Below are 19,792 nucleotides of genomic sequence, written 5' to 3'. Positions count from 1 at the left end.
TTTGGACTTCCGTGTCTAGGCCAGAGAAAGTTGTGATTGGCCCAAAGTCATCTAACCAGCATCCATGTTTAAGAAAGGATAGAACTTCAGTCTTCCTGTTTCTAGTCCAGAATATTAAGCCTTCTTGAGGAACATTTTAACTTATTGGCCACCCAACTCCAGTGGACTCTGGGCTGACATAATGCTGTAAGTAATAAAAAGCTATGAAATACCTGAGTGATGTCTTCCAAAGGAAATTCTCTACGGGTTAAGCTAGGTGATCCTATGGAGGGCTTCCTTATTGGCAATCTGGGAGATCGTGATATCTCCTGAGCAGCTCGTGACAACTTTGGAGACTTGCGAGCTTCTATATTAATTCTGTAAACAAAATTTCAAAAAGTTACTGATGCACAAGCAGATATGCTCTCTGTCTCTTTACAACACAGTAGTATGGATTAGGATTAGGATTTATTAAATTTATATGCCGCCCTTCTCCCTAAGGACTCAGGGCGGCTCACAACAATAAAAATTAAGAGACATAAAATACAAAAATTAAAAAAGAATTAAACAATGAATATAAGAAATACGGGACAATTTAACACAATAAAAACTAAATTAAAAACCATGGTCAGTCCAGGCCCGCTTGTTGGAACAACCATGTCTTCAGGTCACGGCGGAAGGACCGAAGGTCAGGGGCCATCTGCAGCTCCAGAGGCAGTTCATTCCAGAGGGTCGGCGCGCCCACAAATAAGGCTCTCCCCCTGGGGGTCACCAGCCGGCATTGCCTGGCCGACAGAACCCTGAGGAGGCCAACTCTGTGGGAGCGAACTGGGCGATGGGAGGTTGGTCTATGGCCTGCTAATGTGATCAGCAAGTTACAAGGAAAGAGTTGTCTCTGGGAGCAAAGGAAGGGCAAAAATTCCTCTTTTCTCCTTTCCTTTCTCCCAGCAAAAGGATACAAGCACAGATTCACATTTTCTATCAGCACGAGGGGTTGAAAATCAGTGCATTTTCACTGCTTTTAACAGAAGAAAAACCATAGTGAGTGAAAGAATGGGAAAATGACCAAACTTCCCGGTTCCTCTCAAGACCAAAAAAAAGAGGGCATTCCTTGTGCTGCAGGAAGCAAAAAGGCAGTTATTTTATTTTTCCAGTGGAAAAAAAGTTGTGCATGTGCTTCTATACACATATGGATGTGTTTTCAGGATCCAGTAAGAAATGGAGGAAGGTTACTTACAGACATCCTAAGGGACTAGCTAATCTGCATTATGTGCTACTGGCTTTAGCAGGAGTTTTTCATGTGAAAAAAATAGTTATAGCGTAACAGCATTTTTTTTCTTTGCTGGGTAACATTCAGGTTCAAATGCAGAACAGTTTTATCTCTACATATCAAACATGAGCATCAGATTTAATACTCTGTGAAAACTATTCTCAGGTCAACAGAGGTTAGGAGAGGTTTAGGTAGGGTAGTGTTCTGTAACAGGAACTTTATGGCTGAAATACTGAATTTTCAAGAAGGATAACGTCCTTTTCAAAATAATTGATCTGGAACCAGTCAAAGAACCACTCAGTTCAGCCCAATAGAGATCAACAAAACTATAAAGTTCAGTAAGCAGAGAGGAGAAAATTTCTCACGGCAGAAAATTATTCAAGGAACAGAATGGAACCAACAGCGAAATAAAAACTGTTTTGGCAGTGACGATGAACTGTGGGCAATCAATCTGTCAAATTAAGAGCAAAGGAAGAAAAAGAAAAGAAACGTGTCTGAAAAAGAACAGAAAACTTCCCAAGTCCCTTGTCACATTTTATGTCTCATCAAGCATCTGAAACATCAGAGAGAGGAAAAAAATTGGTATTCACTTTATGCAAGGCTTGGCACTGATTTAATGAATGTTTGATAACAAACCTGGGAATCAAGGCTATTTTACTCTGGTAGTTAATCACAGAAAAGAATTCTAAGGTTCTTAGCAAGCTTTATATGAAAAAAAACCAGCATTTTTTAAATGGCCAGTTTCTTATGTCCTAGGGATATTTCTTGTTATTTTAATTTTATAGGACACCATCTTTGCATATTCATATACATAATAATACATATACAGATGGATACGTATGCATATGAATAAGAATAATATATTCATATACATATACATAAAATTCATACACAGCTGGGAGAAAGAATACCTGGGAAGTTTGGGTGATTTACTAGCACGAGTGATTTTCGGAGATTTTTTCCCAGCCCAGTCATCACTCAGTTCAATATCGCTGGAATCAGAGCAGTTGCAGCTATCAATCATGGTGGAAATCAAGCTGTTACCATAGACTTCATCTATTATATAAAAGGGGAAAAAAGGAAGACAGAAGCATTCACAGATCAGATCACAAATATAACTCAGTCATCTATAGCTTATTCTATAAGTAGTAACTGCTATATAACTGCAATACGGAACACTCTGAAATCAAACAAATAGTGTTCAGTTATCTGAATTGGCAAGTATCTCTTCAAAATTGAAAAAAAAAATGCTTTGAGCAGTTAATGATATGCCCTTGCCCCTTCTGTTAGGTCATAGAATATTATAATAGACTACAATTTAAAAGACAAATTGAAGTATAACAGTTATCTTAAGTTAATTTAAAATAGCTGATAGGAGAAATAAATAGCATGACTATTCTTAAGCAGATGAACTAGTTTTATGGATTAGCAGAAGACACTTTTCTGTATGACATCTCAATATTTGTTCTGTGAACAAGATATGAAGTTTAAGGCTCTTTGGTAGTAGACAATAGCAGACCCACTGTAGAACTACTGTGCATCTTAAAACAAGCTATTTCTAATACAATACATGATATTTGCATAATACTTGGCTGAACACCTAAATCCCACAGTATTATCTTATATTTTCCCATGTGGTGTGACTGTATTATTATCCTTCTCATCTTTTTTACTACTTTCTCTTATTGGTATCACTATTGTGATTATTATTACTTGTTATTATTGTTTTGTATATACGCTGAGACCTTATGCACCAGAGACAAATGCCTTGTGTGTCTAATTACATTTGGCCAAATAATGTTTCTATCCTGTCCTATCCTATTTCCATGCACAACGTCGCACATCAAGTAGAACTGGAGTACAAAAACAGCCAACTCATAACTCTGTACCTGCTTTTCCATCTGTCTTAGGATCCATGATGACAAACTCAGGCCTGAGTTTACTAATTCGACGTCCTTTCAAGATAGGCACCAGACCACCTAAATATTCTAAATACAATGTATAGCAAGGACCTCCAACTTCCGGGTCATCTTCTGTCCGCTTCATTGTACAGTGAAGCCTTTCATTGCCAGATGTTGGGTAGCTAACAAAATCTCGCATGTTGTTAGGGTCTGGAATAGGAGGCTGGATTAAATGTAGAATAAAAAAAACTAGTCATACCAATCATTCTCCCACCACCTATCTATCATCCAAGAACACCTGCTCAATTTTACTCTGAATTTTGCACGTACTTCAAACTAATATGATTAAGCATTATTCAGTTGTAATGAAAGCTTTGTTGTATGCCTATGTGTAATAAGCAACAGTGATGTTAGATAAGTGGAGTTTTTTAAAGTAGTTCCTGTAAAAACCAAGCACAAAGGTTTTATGATTCAGCTAAGAGATGAACTACATTAATGTTTATGCAGGCTACTGAACTAAACATTGCTTTGATTTCTTCTTATGAGACTTCGAATCTAGGCCAATGAATTCATGGAAATTTCTCTCAAGTAAAGGCAGTGAAGAGAAGTGGCAATTTAATCATGGCCAGTAACATCACAATATCTGCATAACAGGGATGTCAACTTTCTGGTCTGGTTTTTTTGTTTTCTTTTTTTGGGGGGGAGGGGAGGGGAAAGGGCATTTAAGGGGTAGAACCAATGTCTTCATTCAAGCCATAAAATAGTTTTGCTTGCTACTTGAACACCATGGGGGGAAAAATCAGTCCGATCTTGGTTATTATTTTTTAAAACCTTCCCCGACATGCAAACAGGTAAAAAAAAAAATAGATCCCCCTTATTGCAGGAGTGCTCTGAGCGTCACAATATGGCCGCTTGGAAAATGCATACAAGTTGTAGGTCATCCACCAGTGTTGTCAAATATTGCTGCCTTAATTTACAATGTAATTCTGTACTTCATTTTTTAATGTCAGCTCCTTCTATAGTTTAAGTTTTACCTATCTTCCACTCCATACTATACTTCCATTCCATACTATACTATACACACACTATAATACTGATGATGTTACCTAGACTAGTATTGAAACAAGTGCAAGAAAACAACCCAGCTCAGAGCGCACCAAGCATCCTACATACTAATTTTGACAGGTTTATCACCCCACCATTTGTTTACCTTGATTGTTGGTGTAAAGGCAGTGGTTAGATATGAACAAAGCCGAGGAGGGAGGATTAATTTACTGATATCTTTGTCATCCCGCAAAGAGCTGGCAATTGTTTGTTGGCACAGAAGCTGTAAACTGGACACTCGGTGCTCTATTCGGACAACATAAAGGGCAGGGCCAGAAGCCATGAGCAGACGTGAGTCTCTATGACCCCAGCAAATTGAGATTATGGGACGCTGTGTGGAAAAAAAAAAATTTTTTAGACTTTTCTGTATCAATCAATCATATTTTAAAGATTTTTCAATAGGAAGTATTTTATTATCCACATGCCTTTCCACATGACTCAGGCCTGAGATGCATGTTCAAGTGTCTATGTTTTTCTAGGATTCTATTACTCCTAAATAAGGGACACGGTGGCTCAGTGGGTTAGGATGCTGAGCTTGTCGATCAGAAGGTCGGCAGTTTGGCGGGTCGAATCCTAAGTGCCGCGTAACAGAGTGAGCGCCTGTTACTCATCCCAGCTTCTGCCAACCTAGCAGTTCGAAAGCACATAAAAATGCAAGTAGAAAAATAGGGACCACTACGGTGGGAAGGTAACAGCGTTCCGTGCACCTTTGGTGTCTAGTCATGCCGGCCACATGACCATGGAGACGTCCTCGGACAAGCGCTGGCTCTTCGGCTTTGAAATGGAGATGAGCACCGGCCCCTAGAGTTGGAAACGACTAACACGCGTGTGCGGGGGAACCTTTACCTTTACCTTATTACTCCTAACTGTACCAATCTTCAGTCGCTAGGATAGGATATTAGCCCGCTACTGGAAGCCTTTTTATCATTTCAATCTTTTCTTCACTATTTTATTAACAATAGTTAAATAAGTCACAGTGATTCTATATGAATTCATTCCTATCTGTACTATCATGCTAGCAATTTTTCTATATGAGAATATATGTCTTGGGGTTTTTTCACCTTCCTGATGTCATGCTTTTCAGCATAACTCTTACCTGTACAGGGGTCTCCAGAGTGTAGATGTGTTCTCCATGAATATTGTAGAACTTGACGAGTGCACTTTTCAGAAAAGAAGCAGCGTTAAGTTCAGCTAGTTGGCTTAGTTTTTCCATGCCTGCTACAGCCAGCAAGTCTCCTTGTGTGCACCACTGAGCCACTACATCTAAAGGCACAAAACAGCAGAAATTTAGCAAACAGTTCCTCTCATAGGTACATACATAGACCCTTCTTCCCCATAGGAATGTTTAATAGGGTTGCCACTAATTAAGAAATAAGCAAAGCAATATATGAATAAACATTATGAAAATAACAGTAACTGTCCATCCTCCTTAATTATTCTTCCTGTTTCATCCTACGTGTTGGGGCAAGCCTTTCAGCCTCGGTGGGACAATTTTCAAAGTATTTCACTTGACAGAAAGGCTGGCTGTAGATATCATGCAAATTCATAAGTCATGGTTGGCAAACTACAATAGCTGGGTTCATGAATCAGGTTAGGTCACCCCCACATTGTGACCTTATGTTAGCATGAAGAAAAAGGATCATGGAAAAGATATACATTTGACTTCATCTTAGTTACAGTTAATTAAAACAGCTAATGTTGAGTATACTCCAGCTGCATATTTCCCACTTCTAACACTTTGAAATTTCCTTCGTTAACAACTTTAGATAGTCTGAGGAAAATAGAGTCAAAGATTTTGAGAGTCTGAATAACTGCGCTGAGTCCAGGATATTGAGCCAACAGACTGTTGGGGGTACAAACAATAACAAAACTAGCGACCATTTTACTTGAAAAAGAATCCCATTGTTAAGTTTTCCCTTTGACAGGGTAGGTGTCACTACCGGTAGCAGAAAATTTGCAGACAGCTGCTGAGCTTCATGGGATAGATGCTGTCAAAGCAATCAAAGTTAAAGCAAACAAGAAGCTTCCCTTTTGTAGTACCTTTTAACCCTGAGCGGATGATGGTAGGAGATAAGTCATCATAGTTGTTCATTAAGCTAATATCTCCTGATGTGAAGCTGACAGTGAGAAGCTGTTTGGTGTTCTGAACTAGGACTGGATATACCGCTGGACCATCTGCAAGGCAAATTAGAAAGAAAAACAGATGTTGAAACCAGATTTCCAGTTCCACATTAAAGTCCTGATAGGATTTCAAACCTTGCTCTAGATGTATTCTGCTAAGTTGTGGAGATCTGAAAGCCAGTATCATAGAACTGGCACTGTTCTATGGAGCTAATTCAAGCAACCTACTCCTACTCTTCTGTGTGAGTCAAAACCAGATCAATGGAACACACAAGGCTTCATAAGAATGTGTCATATTAGCATAATCAATAGAAGTAGGCTTGAACCAAGTTCACCCACTGCTGACTGACTCAGCATCACTTACACACTTGCCAGCTTTATTCTTCTACGGCAGGCAAATGGCACTGTAAAGCAATCCCAGAATGAACCTCCTGTCCTGATTTATTATAAATCAGAAGTTTTCCAATGAAGGGAAACAAACCAAGTTGGGAGCAGAAGCCTGTTTTCGTAGATTCATCTGGCGATGCCATAAATATTGGAGTTTGCATGCTCAAAATGAAAGCTAAATCCTTGGGATTTTTTTTCTGTTTTGCTTTTTCTCTTTGGCCTTGGGAGAGAAGTTGTTTTCTTTTACTGGATAGGGCATGGGCAAAATAAGGCACCTTGATTTACAGAAAAGAGTCCTTTCAGCTTGACAGTTCATGGAGGTGGATTGGATGTGTCTTGATTGGCCACTTTGTTTTGCTAACAAGGCTTCTGACCTCAAAATGGAAGCCTCTGTTGTTTATGGAAGTGAAGCATTTGTTCCCCTCCCCTCAAGAGAAGTGGGATACTATTTTGCCAAGACACTTCAGTAGACCTCTTCTAAAAAGTGCATAGTTCTAAGGGCCATCTTTTAAATTTGGTTTCAATCAACTCCTTTTTCCAATTCATATAACCAGGATGCAATTGATATCTTTATTATAGTGGTGAGAGACAGGGGTTCAGGCTAAAATATAACCCCCTTCAAAATTCTGAGTACTAAAAGGCAATTACTTAAAATAACCTCTCATAGCTTCTTAGCTGGAAGGGACAAAATATAAAGTAATCTGGGGATGATTCGCTCAAGAAACTTTGATTTCAGAAAGGTCCCAAAGATTTTGGAAGATCCTCTTTGGGGTACCTTTAAAATAAATGTATCAGGAAGAGTAAGAAACTGTTTTAAACTGAGGAATATGCTATTTTTCTCAGGATAAGAACGTCACAACTTAAGCCCAGCTAAGACCAACCATGTAGTCGGGGCAGAATCTAACAATTGTTTCCACCTATCTAATGATATCATCCAACCCTTACATTAAAAATGACTAAATTTTGCTATTCATTAATTTTTGCTAGGATTCTGAGACCACACCCATGGCTTCAGGGGCTGCACGTACTCCAGCTTTAATTGCTTCCCTGGTTGAAACTAAGTTGGAATAGTCTAAGGAAGGCTGGTAGCTAGAGATTATCTCTTTCTACTTCCTTTTTGATAAACAAGGAAATCTGGTAATTAATAGCAGTCAAGCTTCAGATTTGCTTATGAAATAAGTACAGTACTTGCCCTTTTGAAATTCATGCTTATTGTCTTGTGTCTTGGTTCTGAGAATAGAAAATCGTGCAAGAACTGATAATGTGAGTTAATCTACTGTTCAGTAGCTTCAGACAAACAATTCCTTAGGTTTGTGCTTTTGACTGGAAAATGTGCCTAATTAAGCAAAGTATGCACGCAATGTACAATGTGCAAATACAATCCTCAGCAATGTTGTGGAAGAAATGTAAAAATCTAGTTAACATACAAATTATGCCATTCTGTTTGCAGATGTCTTAAAACATTTAATGCTCGTTTGAAAAATAATGCAAAAATGTTTTTATATCACTAGAGTTATTTAGAAGAGGAATCAGATTGCCAAAATATTACTATATAAAGTATAAGAAGATATGTGAACTATAAGTAAGAATTTCATTAAAAAATATAAAAACAAGAATAACTCTCTACATGTTATATCTCAGTAACTGATGTTCAGCAGCATATAGCCTTTGATCCTGGTGGAATCAAAGAAGTATGATTCCAATTAGTGACTATTGATAATCTGATCTTCTCCAAGTTTATTCTATTCCCCCTTAAACTCATATAAATTAGTGGCAATGATACTTATGAAAGCAAATTCCATAGTTTATACATTTCTCATCTAATATACTTAAGGAGTTCTACAGAATTTGGAAACCTTTTCACTTGTTATGAAGATGTGTTGACACCTGAAAATAAATCAGAGGTCTATACAGTATCTCTTTTTTCAGCTTTGTTGATCTCTGACTATGTGACCATGGATTATAACTGAAGCCAGAGTGCAAAAAGTATTGGTATATATGTCTGCAGAAGGCATGGGAGGGGAAAGAGATAAAGCAAACATGCAAAATTTGAGAAGATACTTTTAATTTATAAATCTTCCCGAACCTGGGACTTTCCTGGTAGGGTTGAAACACAATTTCCAGCATTTCCAGCATACTACAGTCCCAATACATTTGGAGGGCATTAAGGTGGAGAAGACTGTTCTATAAGATACCACTGTATAATCAGAAATGCATTACAATATGCAACTAGGAGGTAGATGAGTCATACAGAATGTAATGGTAATTTAGCATCATTGGCAACTTAAAATTAAACAATTCTTGCAGTAAAAAATTCTTTAGAAGAGATGCATTTGGAGAATACTCCAGCAAGGATGTGAATATAAATATATAAATGTTGGAGCACTCAATACATTGCTTTACCATCTCAGTGAGAAGCAGAACAAAAATATACAAATACCGAACTGAAAAAAAAAGTGACCTTGTGGTGGGGAATAATCATCTGAATCTGTGTCACTCTCGCTACTGTCTTCCACCAAGAAACTTGGGTAATTCCAGGACATACTAAGGATGCCATCGGACTCATGAAGAAGAACATGTGCCAGCATTCGGCCATGGCAATCCATAACAATAACTTGACCATCAGCAGTACCAAATAAGACCTAGGAAAAAATATACCATCATTAGTAAAAGTATAAAAGAACCAACGTTTAAAAGGCTGGAATGACTTTTGACAATCTTATAGCTCAAATCATTTTTAGATTGTAAAATGCTGAATAGTCCACATTCCTAATGGATTCAAACGAAGTGCTGCAAGAATCATCTTTATTGGCCTCAAATAAACCCATCACTTGAAAAATGCATATTCTCACTCAAGTCTATCCTATGATAAACAAATTTGCGTTGCCAAGAGATAATTTCTCTTCCACAAACATTTAATATTTCCCCTTCTGAAGATTCTTTTTCCTCTTTACTGTTTGTCTCCTTCAGGAGAGAATATCTGTAGATAAGACTTTGATGTTACCAAACTAGGTAACATCAGGGCTTTTTTTCTCATAGAACGCTCAGAATGGAGTTCCAGCACCTTTTTTTGGATGGAACCTTGTAGGGTAGGCAAGGCGGGTTGTATGACATGGGTGAGTTCCGGCACCTTTTTCTTTTACAAAAAAAGCACTGGGTAACATCATCAGTGCTAGTACAAGGTCCCCACAAGTGTCTTCTTCCCCATAGAAAGTTTCTCTCTCCCTGTTTCTACAATATTTAGCATCCTGTTTTTGTTCCATTTCTCTCTCCATTTCAAGATTTGGCCATCCTGTACCCTTTTTCCCAGGATGCCACATTTTGACTTGGAAAAGCCTTCCTGCATGGAATCTAAAATCTAACAATCCAAAACAGTTAGATAAAGGCATACTCTGTGGTGCTTCTGTACTTCTGAACATTTAGTCCATCCCTTTACATTGAAGATAGTTAAACACTTTAGGCAAATAGAGGCCTGATAACAAAATATTAAGTAACTGGACATAAGATGTCTGATTTAGCAGCAATTAATAGATTCTGGTTTTTAAGCACAATAGAAACTTGACCAGTTAGCAACCAATTGTGCATCTCCCTGCAGGAAAATTTATGGGAAATAATCAAGTGAAACTGGAATGGAATAGGAAAGCTACAAGCTAAACAATCATAAAGAAAGAAAAGTTCCCATCCACAGTTACTAAATGGATAAAGCAGTTTTTATTTTGTTTTTTAAAAGCAATTAATATGCCTCATGCCTCATACAATATTTATTTATTTATTTATTTAGATGTATATATCGCCCTTTCCCGAAGGACTCAGGGCGGTTTACAGGGCATTTAAAAGAAAGTCAATACAAACGTTAAAATAAATTAAAAAAGATTAAATAAAACCCTGAGAAAATTAAAAACCCAGTTAAAATTAAAATTTAAAAAAAAATTCTCAGCCTGGGCCAGAGACCTCGAAGAGCCAGGTCTTCAGGTCCCGGCGGAATGAACGGAGGTTGGGGGCAGTCCCCATCAAGCTTCTTTTGTTTTCCAATGCACTGAGAAAGCTATGATTTGCACATTTTCACTGATTTTAGAATATATATAACATACTGCACAAGAGAGGTCACATGTGGAAAAAATACACAGGCAAACTTAAGTCACATCATCATCCGCTTTCATAGAAGTTTTCACAGGTTCTAATATAGATTTCAGTTATACTGAATTTTGAAACCTAAATATATTCCAGAGGCTGTTCAAGGAAACTAAAGGGATAGTATTCTGTCTTCTATATTGTAACACACTGTTCAATACTTCCTGTAGTGTAGAACAAGCAACATTCATTATTTATTGCTAAAAATGCTGAAGGTTTCTTCAAAGATCAGTTATGTCATTAGCAATGCTCAATTAACAACACCAAAGAATTATTAGAAAGGCAACCTGGTATAGTGGTTAAGCATCGGGCTAGAAACTAGGGGACTATGAGTTCTAGTCCCATCTTAGGCATGAAGTCAGCTGAGTGACCTTGGGCTAGTTACTCTCTCTCATCCTAAGAAAGAAGCAATGGCAAACCACTTCTGGAAAACCTTGCCAAGAAAACTGCACTAGTCTAGGCAGTTGCTAGTACCTAGACTCAAAGGCACACACAGAAAAAAGAATTATCAATCAATAGTTGTTGCCAGGGCTTTTTTTTGTCATAGAACGCCCAGAACGGAGTTCCGGCACCTTTTTTGGATGGGACCTTGTAGGGTAGGCAAGGCTGGTTGTATCACATGTGTGAGTTCCGGCACCTTTTTTTTTTTTTTTTACAAAAAAGCACTGGTTGTTGCTATTATTAGCTTGATTTGTGTGCTCTTATTGTTTTGATGGATTGTTTTATTGCAATGTTTTGAACAAGCAATACTTCATATTTTGGCGATCCTAATGACATACTGTAATCTTGTTCGTAATTCTGAAGGAGTGATAATAATAGGGTTTACTTCTAGGTAAACATGCAAAATGTTTCACTGTGCATTTATCCAACCTTAGAAAGCAAGAAACTAATAAAGGTATTAGCCAGAATCAATCCTGAGAGGTATAATTTTGGATCTACATCTCTGTTCCCTTCTGAGTCATCTAACCCTGTTACAAGGGTACTGTATAATTAGCATGCTTGCAGTATTGTAACTGCCTTTCTTTGAGCCTGATAGGTAGACAGAGGTGTATTCAAACAAGGCTTCTACTTTCTCAGTGACTTCTGCACTAAACTGGGGGTACTGACTCATGAGAGGTTTTTAATCATCATTTTTAACTGTACTGTACTAACTCAGAAAGTCACCAAATGTGAGGCAGGAAGTACAGTACAGCTGCCAGGGGAGGTGGGAAAAGCCCATTCAGGACCGCTGGGAGAAAGGCTTTTGCTCATAATCAAACTCTATTTGGGAAGTGGCTTTTTGTGAAAAACACTAAATTACCTTTCTTTTGTGTTGTTGTTTGGTTACAGATACTATGCCAAAAACTATAGAACGGGGTGTCAAACTCGCAACGTCACGTGGCATGTCACGTGACGTATCACGACTTTTTTGCCATTGCTGGCAATGGGTCGGGCGCAGTTTCGCTAGGATGCATCCAGCCCGTAGAGTGGCAGTTTGACACCCCTGCTACAGAGGAATCTCTATTTCCTTCAGTTCACCATCCGAGTGTTTATTAGAACCTTGACTCCTCACACATTTCACAAATCCATAGTAAGAGGTGAGGAAAAGATAAAGCATTCCTTCAGTCGGAGTGGCTGAAAGGATAAGGCCCAGGTTGAAAGTTGGGACAGGACGGTTTTCCTGTTCCAAGTCTCTACTCAATCAATAATCCAGTGGGACATTCCAGGATACATTTAGTATATGCAATAATCCAAGAGAATATAGATCCATTCTGTGCACCTACAGTATATTCCAGAAATCTCTGCAGTATGTGGTTCTTTGATAAATTAGTTGATATGTCTAACCCATTTATTTGGCTTGAAAACATTTCTCAGAGAAATTTGAAAACTACTGAACTAACAAGTGCACTAGCCATGTTGGTATCTTAAGCAGTGAAATTTTGGAATTGCTATTATTTTAAAAGCTAAATTTGTTCTTGCCCAGCCAAGAGAATGTTGTCCTCCTGTGATCAGAAAAAAGTTTTATAAGCTTTATCTGGTTCCAATCCAAGTGCATCTATCAATATCTCATTTGCCATCCCTGTCTCTCAAAATCCACTGCTTTTTCTTCACATTTTGCACTTGAAACGAGCAGCAGTTTCAAACAAACATGGGTACCTGTTGATTCAGGCAAATGTGGATGGCCAATGAGCAAGTCTATTAAGTAAGAAGCATTCTTCTGGAATCACCCTCCAGTGCTATGCACATTCATTCAGGTGGAAACCCTGCTCCAAGCAAATTATTCCTCAGTAAATGTGCACAGGTATGACTCAGTGTATATTTGTGCCATTCCACTCATCGTCGAAAGTTAGATGAAGGAAGGACCTACTTGGAAAAAAATGGGACTAAATATATAAAAATATTCCCCAATCTGGCACCCTTCAAACAGTACACCAAATTGTAGTTCAATACACCTGGAATACACTAGGTTGAGATAAGTTGGAATAGAGGGAGGTTTTCACATTCTGATAGCATCCTTCTATTTGTAGCTGAAGAAATGACAGTTTAATGTAAACAGTTAAGGAAAAAGAAAGCTACTCTAGACTAGCTTTACTTCTTTTTCATTTCATTAATCATAACGTGCAAGCTCATAAACATCAAGCACGGAAGGAATGAGTGTTCTCTGTTTCAATAATTCATAACAATTTAAAAGTCAGCGTTAAAATGTTTCGACGTTCTAAATATACAAAGAAAACCATTTCCTGTAGCCAGTCCAGAAGGAGACACTGGAATAATACATGCACAAAAGAACATCAGCAAACAGAAGTCATTATATTGAAATAAGAAAAATGACACAGATAACAACACAAAAGCTTTCTATAATAATTCAAAATATTATGTGTGGGTTGGTCTTTTTGTTAAAACTGAACTTTCTAGACACATCCATTATTGGTCATTACAACTGCTCTTTACTACAGCAATTAAACTCTTGCTGCCGTTCTACACATATTAAGCATACTGTCTAATTCATCACAAATGCTTTTTTTCTATTCTATGTTTATTTGCTATTCTATGTCATAACAATTAAAACACTGTAATTTACATTGGAAGAAATACTATGTTTGAAATTGCAGCTTAAAAACTGGCTTTAAGCATAGGAAGAAAACCAGCATTTCTTGCTACTATCAGTACAAAAAAGGGTCCAAAGTCTCTCAAGGGAATATAAAGTTTGGGACAGTTAGCTGATATTACTGGTCATGATATTTTAAAGGCTCTATCAAGGAGAAGCTTATAGTGAAAATATATGAGGAAAATTAGACAGCAACCCCTCATTCCTTTGCACAACAACAAAATTAAATGATTTTACATATACGATTTAGACATAGTAGATTTTACATAACACATATTTTAAGAAATTGAGACATCAGTTTGCTCATTCATTAAAGCTCTGAAAAGTCAACACACTCTGCTTCTGCATTTTGAATCTTCCCAAATTCTGTTGTGCTCAAAATAACATTTTCTCTATCTTCAACTGCTCCTTAATCTATGATCAAGTTGAAACATCTGTTGCACAGAGGCTATTCTAAAGTATCTGGTTTTGTGTCAAAATTTCAACAGCAATTTTCTCTTACATTTATACAGGCTGCAGCGCATTTTTAAGAGATAATATTGTATAAAAGTAACAGGAGCCAGAGAAGTAAGGATGTATTTCACTGATTAAATCTGACACTAATACCAAAGCAAGCTAGCAAATTTGTGTTCTGAGCTTAACACTCTCAATCAATTGAGAGCTAGATAGAATTGAATCTAGACAGAAGTCTGAAGTCACCAAGAATTTTCTGATCTTGTATCTAACAAGATACAAATTGGTTCAGCCAAAGAAATGAGAACAATTTTTTTCTCAGTCTCAGCATCAAAGTGAAAAGCTAACATACCTCTGTTAAGAGTGATATAAATATAATATTTGATGACATTTGCAGACATAATGAAACTGTTGCCATTATAGGTGGTTCTCGACTTATGACTATAATTGAGCCCAAAATTTTTGCTGATAAGGGAAAGAGTTGTTAAGTGAGTTTTGCCCCATCCTATGACCATTCTTGCCACAGTTGTTAAGTGAATCACTGCAGTGATTAAGTGACTCACACGGTCATTAAGTCAATCTGGCTTCCCCATTGACTTTGCTGGTCAGAAGGTCACAAAAGGGAATCACATGACCCTGGGTCATAAATATGAACCAGTTGCCAAGTGTCTGAATTTCGATCATGTGACCATGGGGAGGCTGCAATGGTGTGAAAAGCAATCACAAGTCACTTTTTTTTTCAGTGCTGTTGTCACTAAATGAACTGTTATTGAGGACTACCTGTACATACTTATGTTGTGATCAATCAGAACACAATCAATCAGAATAGAGCTGGAAGGGACCTTGGAGGTCTTCTAGTAACGTCCCCTCCTCAAGCAGGAGAACCTCTACCATTTCAGACAAGTGGCTGTCCTGTCTTTTCTTAAAAACCTCCAGTGATGAAGCACCCACAATGTCTGAAGACCAGCTGTTCCACTGGTTAATTGTCCTCACTGTCAGGAAGTTTCTTCTTAATTCCAGGTTGCTTCTCTGCTTGATTAGGTTCCATCCATTGTTTCTTGTCTTGCCTTTTGGTGCTTTGGAAAACAAACTGACCCCCTCTTCCTTGTGGCAGTCTCTACTGGCATACTACTATCATGTTCCAACTTAATCTTTCTTTTCTCTAGACTGGGCATACTCAAATCCTGCAACCATTCTTCATGTGTTTTAATCTCCAGGCCTTTGATCATCTGAGTTGTTCTTCTCTGCACTTTTCCCAAAGTCTTAACACCATTTTTTGTAATGTCAGCCATGGGATTTGAAACATGTCATTACATCCTTATATTTGTTGCCCCTGTGGATTCCCATGACTAGTATTGTATTTATACTTCTTTAAGCTATCTACTGTAGACAGTACACTTTGGAATGTATGAATTGATTTTCAAAGCCTTTAAAATAGCACCTGGTCTGAGTCCACCAATATATTTGCCAATTTGCCTACAACTATGAGATAATCTGCTCGGCTCAAAGGGGTTGAAGTGCACTGTCAGCCACACTGAAGAAGATAGTATTGCCATGGCTTGACTAAATATGTTCACAAATCTCAAGCAACTTCCAACATTCTAAGCAGATCGAGCTGATGTATACAGGGGGGTTTATAAGCACACCACTTGTATTATCACGAAATATTTTTTCATATACCTGAGGAACCCAAATAGATCCAATGCTTTCCTGTGTTATGTATAGCAAAAATCAATAGTTAACAATAAAAGACAGATGCTATTCTTGCTTTTAGGGGAAAATTACCTGTTGATCATCAGGTGTCCATATGCCACAGGTGATCTGACTCTCCAGGTTAATCTCTGAAGACCAATGTCTTTGTCCACTGACCGATCCAACCAGCACAAATCCGTCTCTGTAGGATATAAGTGCTTGTGTTCCATCATGGCTCCATGTAAAATCGCTCACCTTAACATATAAGATTAGATATTATTTTGACTGTGTATTTCTGCCTTTTTTAAAAGCGCACAACACAGAAAAATAAATACAGATTCAATCCATTAGCATCCATATTCTCTGAGATCTCTAGTTCACAAGATCATCAAATTTCTCTCAAAAAAAACCCCACAAGTAAGGATCTTCAATGCCCAAAATTTTGGCAATGCCAACATATTATATCATTTTATAATTCAAGTTTTAAAAAAATCTACCCATATTCTCCAGATTAAATTCATCAAAGATAAAATCTGAACTAACTAGAATATGTAGGTGTGCACTTAATCTTTCGTACTGAAATTTATGAGATTTAAAAATGATTAACATTTAAGTATTTTAGATTGCTTTACCTTTTTTAAACAAATGAAGATGAAATTTGAATTTTATACTAAACTATGGTTTAACCATAATTTACTGAATACATTGGGGTTTAACAAGACACATGACAGGTATCCCTGCAATGCTCTGAGCTCAGGGCATCAGCCTATTCAAGTGGGTAATTAAAATCCTGCTCTTCGCTATATCCTTCAGGGAGCAAGTATTACAGTTATATTCACGTTATAGGTATCTTATCCAGGGAGTTTACATGGCATAGATTTATTTAAATTGTTGAGTTTTTTTAAAAAAACAACTACTGAAAATTGAACTATTTTGGAGAGCTGAATGATGTTGCTATATCTATAACAGTATATAACAGAATAACAGAGTTGGAAGGGACTTTGAAGATCTTCTAGTCCCACCCCCTGCTCAGGCAGGAATCTATTTTTATTTTCTATGATTATGATTGTTTTGTTGCTCTGCTTTTATTGTTACTATTTATATAATTATTGGATTATAAAATTGTAGCATGGATGTGTTAAGGTGTATGATATATTCTGTGTAAGCCACTGAGAGTCTTGATTGTGGCAGTATAGAACTAAGTTTAATAAATAAATTAATTTAAATGGTGATAATTAGTGCCTTGGTTTACCAATTAGTCGTTGTTCTACTATGCTAGAATCTATAGCCTAAATACCATAATGAGAAATAAAATTTATGAACTCACTCTATGTTCCTGGCCAAGAAATCACAAACATATGCTAGGATTAGCATTAGAGTTGCATGTAATGTTACTTGGAATAGTAACTATTTAAAATTGAAGTAACAAAGGATTCATTGGCATTTGAATTATTGTTTAGAGAAAAGTTATCAATGACTTGTAGGTAGATCCATAAAGACAGAGTGGAAATAGCATAAGACTCCAGTACACTCAGTCTCTTGCTCCATTTGTCCTTGTGGTAATTCACCCACAAGCATTTGTTTCAAATTGTATTCCAGAAATAGCATACTGTCCTTTTGCTACTTGCCTCAGGGAAAGCTATAGAAAATATGCTAATTTTACATGCTTTTCAGTTAAAACATTTCTCTGAACAATTCCATTTTCCTACTTTCTCCAAGCAGTTTTTCTCCCCTTTATTTTTTCCCCCAAAGTCAAGACAATTCCCAAGGCCAAACCAAGTGGTGTTTACTAACCTGTGCTCCACGATCATTCACAAGCTCCACAGACCATCTGCCTTCATACTGAATCCAAACAAATATTCCACCATCAGCATCACAAGTTGCCAGCTTCTGGAATGGTTCATTCCATCGAACAAGAACCACCTAATATTTCAGAAAACACATTTTTCCCCCTCAAATTTTATTTTGGATGCCAACAGACACTTTATTAGAATTTCAGTTATTATGAAGAATAAATAAATATTAGGTTTTAAATTAGGATTACAAAAATTATAAATCTTCACCATAAAAATTCTGCCAGTGAAAAAGCAACTAAGAATATTCATTAACACAAGTGTAATATAGTTTGAATCCCGAGTGCCGCGTAACAGAGTAAGTGTGTTACTCGTCCCAGCTTCTGCCAACCTAGCAGTTCAAAAGCACGTAAAAATGCAAGTAGAAAAATAGGGACCACTACGGCAGGAAGGTAACAGCGTTCCATGCGCCTTTGGCGTCTAGTCATGCCGTCCACATGACCACAGAGACGTCCTCAGACAAGCGCTGGCTCTTCGGCTTTGAAACAGAGATGAGCACCGGCCCCTAGAGTCGGAAACGACTAGCACGCATGTGCGGGGGAACCTTTACCTTTAATATAGTTCAACTCTCTCCAACACTTTAAAATGGAAACTAAAGAACTTTTTTAATATGTAGCTTTTTCTCATCTCAATTATTTCTTCAGAACTTTAATCAACTTCTTTTGTTAAGTCCAATAAAAGCTCCTTATCCAAGTCAATTTCTTAGCTTGTTATTCATATTTCCAATTTAGTTGTTTTCTGCTTCAGAGTCCATTTTTCATTACTTCTGCAAATTCTTTATGTTCTGATATTTCTGATTCTGGCAAAATTTGTTTTATCTCTTTACCTTGTAAATCTTCCAGGATGTTCTCGTGGACATCACTAATTTCTGCTTTAATATCATTTGGACATAATCTATTCATAGAAGCATACATTATTGCTAAGATTAAAGCTACTGTTTTTTGTCCCCCATTCTTCAAAAATCTCCTGAAATATTTTAAAAGTCAATGTGTCATTTTGCAAATTCCAAGGCTGACCAAAGACAAGCGTCAGGCTTTTCATTTTTTTCTCCTTTCCCTTTCAGCCTGGAATCATCAGTCCCCTCTAGTGTTCAATTTCTGAAATCATCAACTTTCTGTTTGGACTTAGGATAGACTACACAAATGGGTTCCCATGAAGGTGTTAGTTATATAATTATTTCCAAAATCCTATCGACAAAAATCCTAATATTCCATTTGTAAAGCAAGGTGAGGAAAGCAGGGAAGAGATATTGCCTAGAAAACAGATAAGAGAGTCAAGATCCCCTGGTGGCTTAATGGTACAAAAGGAAACTTAGGAAGGATCTGCACTAATAGATCAAACACTTAAAAGTGTTAATAGAGAGTTTATACGTTCCAACTTGTAAGGTTCTGTTAATGTAGCATTACCATAAAGTAGAATTAGTTCATCTAGTTGTATTTCCCGTCTGGCCTAACCGGGACAGCTGACAATTACTCCAAGTTTGTCTGGGCCTTTAATTTGTTTACAAATTAATAATCCACACTTAACTACCATAATTGGGACTGGAATCTTGGTTAAGTTTCTCTGCTCAACAACTGCAATCCCAGCACTCCTGGTTGCAGTCATTTAGGGATCTACCCTTTAGGTAGACCAGAACAAGAAAACATCTCCACAGGAAAACTATTATATTGAGATTGAATTTAATAATTGAATCTTGCAAGTCTGACTGTGATAACTGTGCAATGATGGTATTGCTCCCACTTGAACAGGTGTGTCTAGATTAAGAGCTTAATTTAAGAGCTGTGGTGGCACAGAGGTTAGAATGCAGTATTGC

The 19,792-nt window shown here is 37.3% G+C and overlaps 1 protein-coding gene across 1 annotated transcript in view; it reads right to left on the bottom strand.

The window, feature by feature from the left end:
• Window positions 1–19,792, bottom strand: part of TULP4 (TUB like protein 4) — an 85,421-nt gene that overhangs the window by 9,861 nt on the left and 55,768 nt on the right. Inside the window, exons 3-11 of the mRNA XM_083371172.1 lie at window positions 17,921–18,049; window positions 16,220–16,381; window positions 9,224–9,404; window positions 6,295–6,429; window positions 5,351–5,517; window positions 4,361–4,585; window positions 3,139–3,373; window positions 2,161–2,305; window positions 213–357 (exon numbers count right to left, since the gene is read on the bottom strand). Coding sequence (XP_083227298.1) covers window positions 213–357; window positions 2,161–2,305; window positions 3,139–3,373; window positions 4,361–4,585; window positions 5,351–5,517; window positions 6,295–6,429; window positions 9,224–9,404; window positions 16,220–16,381; window positions 17,921–18,049 — 1,524 coding nt within the window. The remainder of the gene's footprint in view (window positions 1–212; window positions 358–2,160; window positions 2,306–3,138; window positions 3,374–4,360; window positions 4,586–5,350; window positions 5,518–6,294; window positions 6,430–9,223; window positions 9,405–16,219; window positions 16,382–17,920; window positions 18,050–19,792) is intronic.

Source organism: Vipera ursinii, assembly GCF_947247035.1.
Source record: "Vipera ursinii genome assembly, chromosome: 1".
NCBI lineage: Eukaryota > Metazoa > Chordata > Lepidosauria > Squamata > Viperidae > Vipera > Vipera ursinii.
Note: the sequence above shows the minus strand (reverse complement) of the source record. Positions and strands in the feature narration are given on the sequence as shown.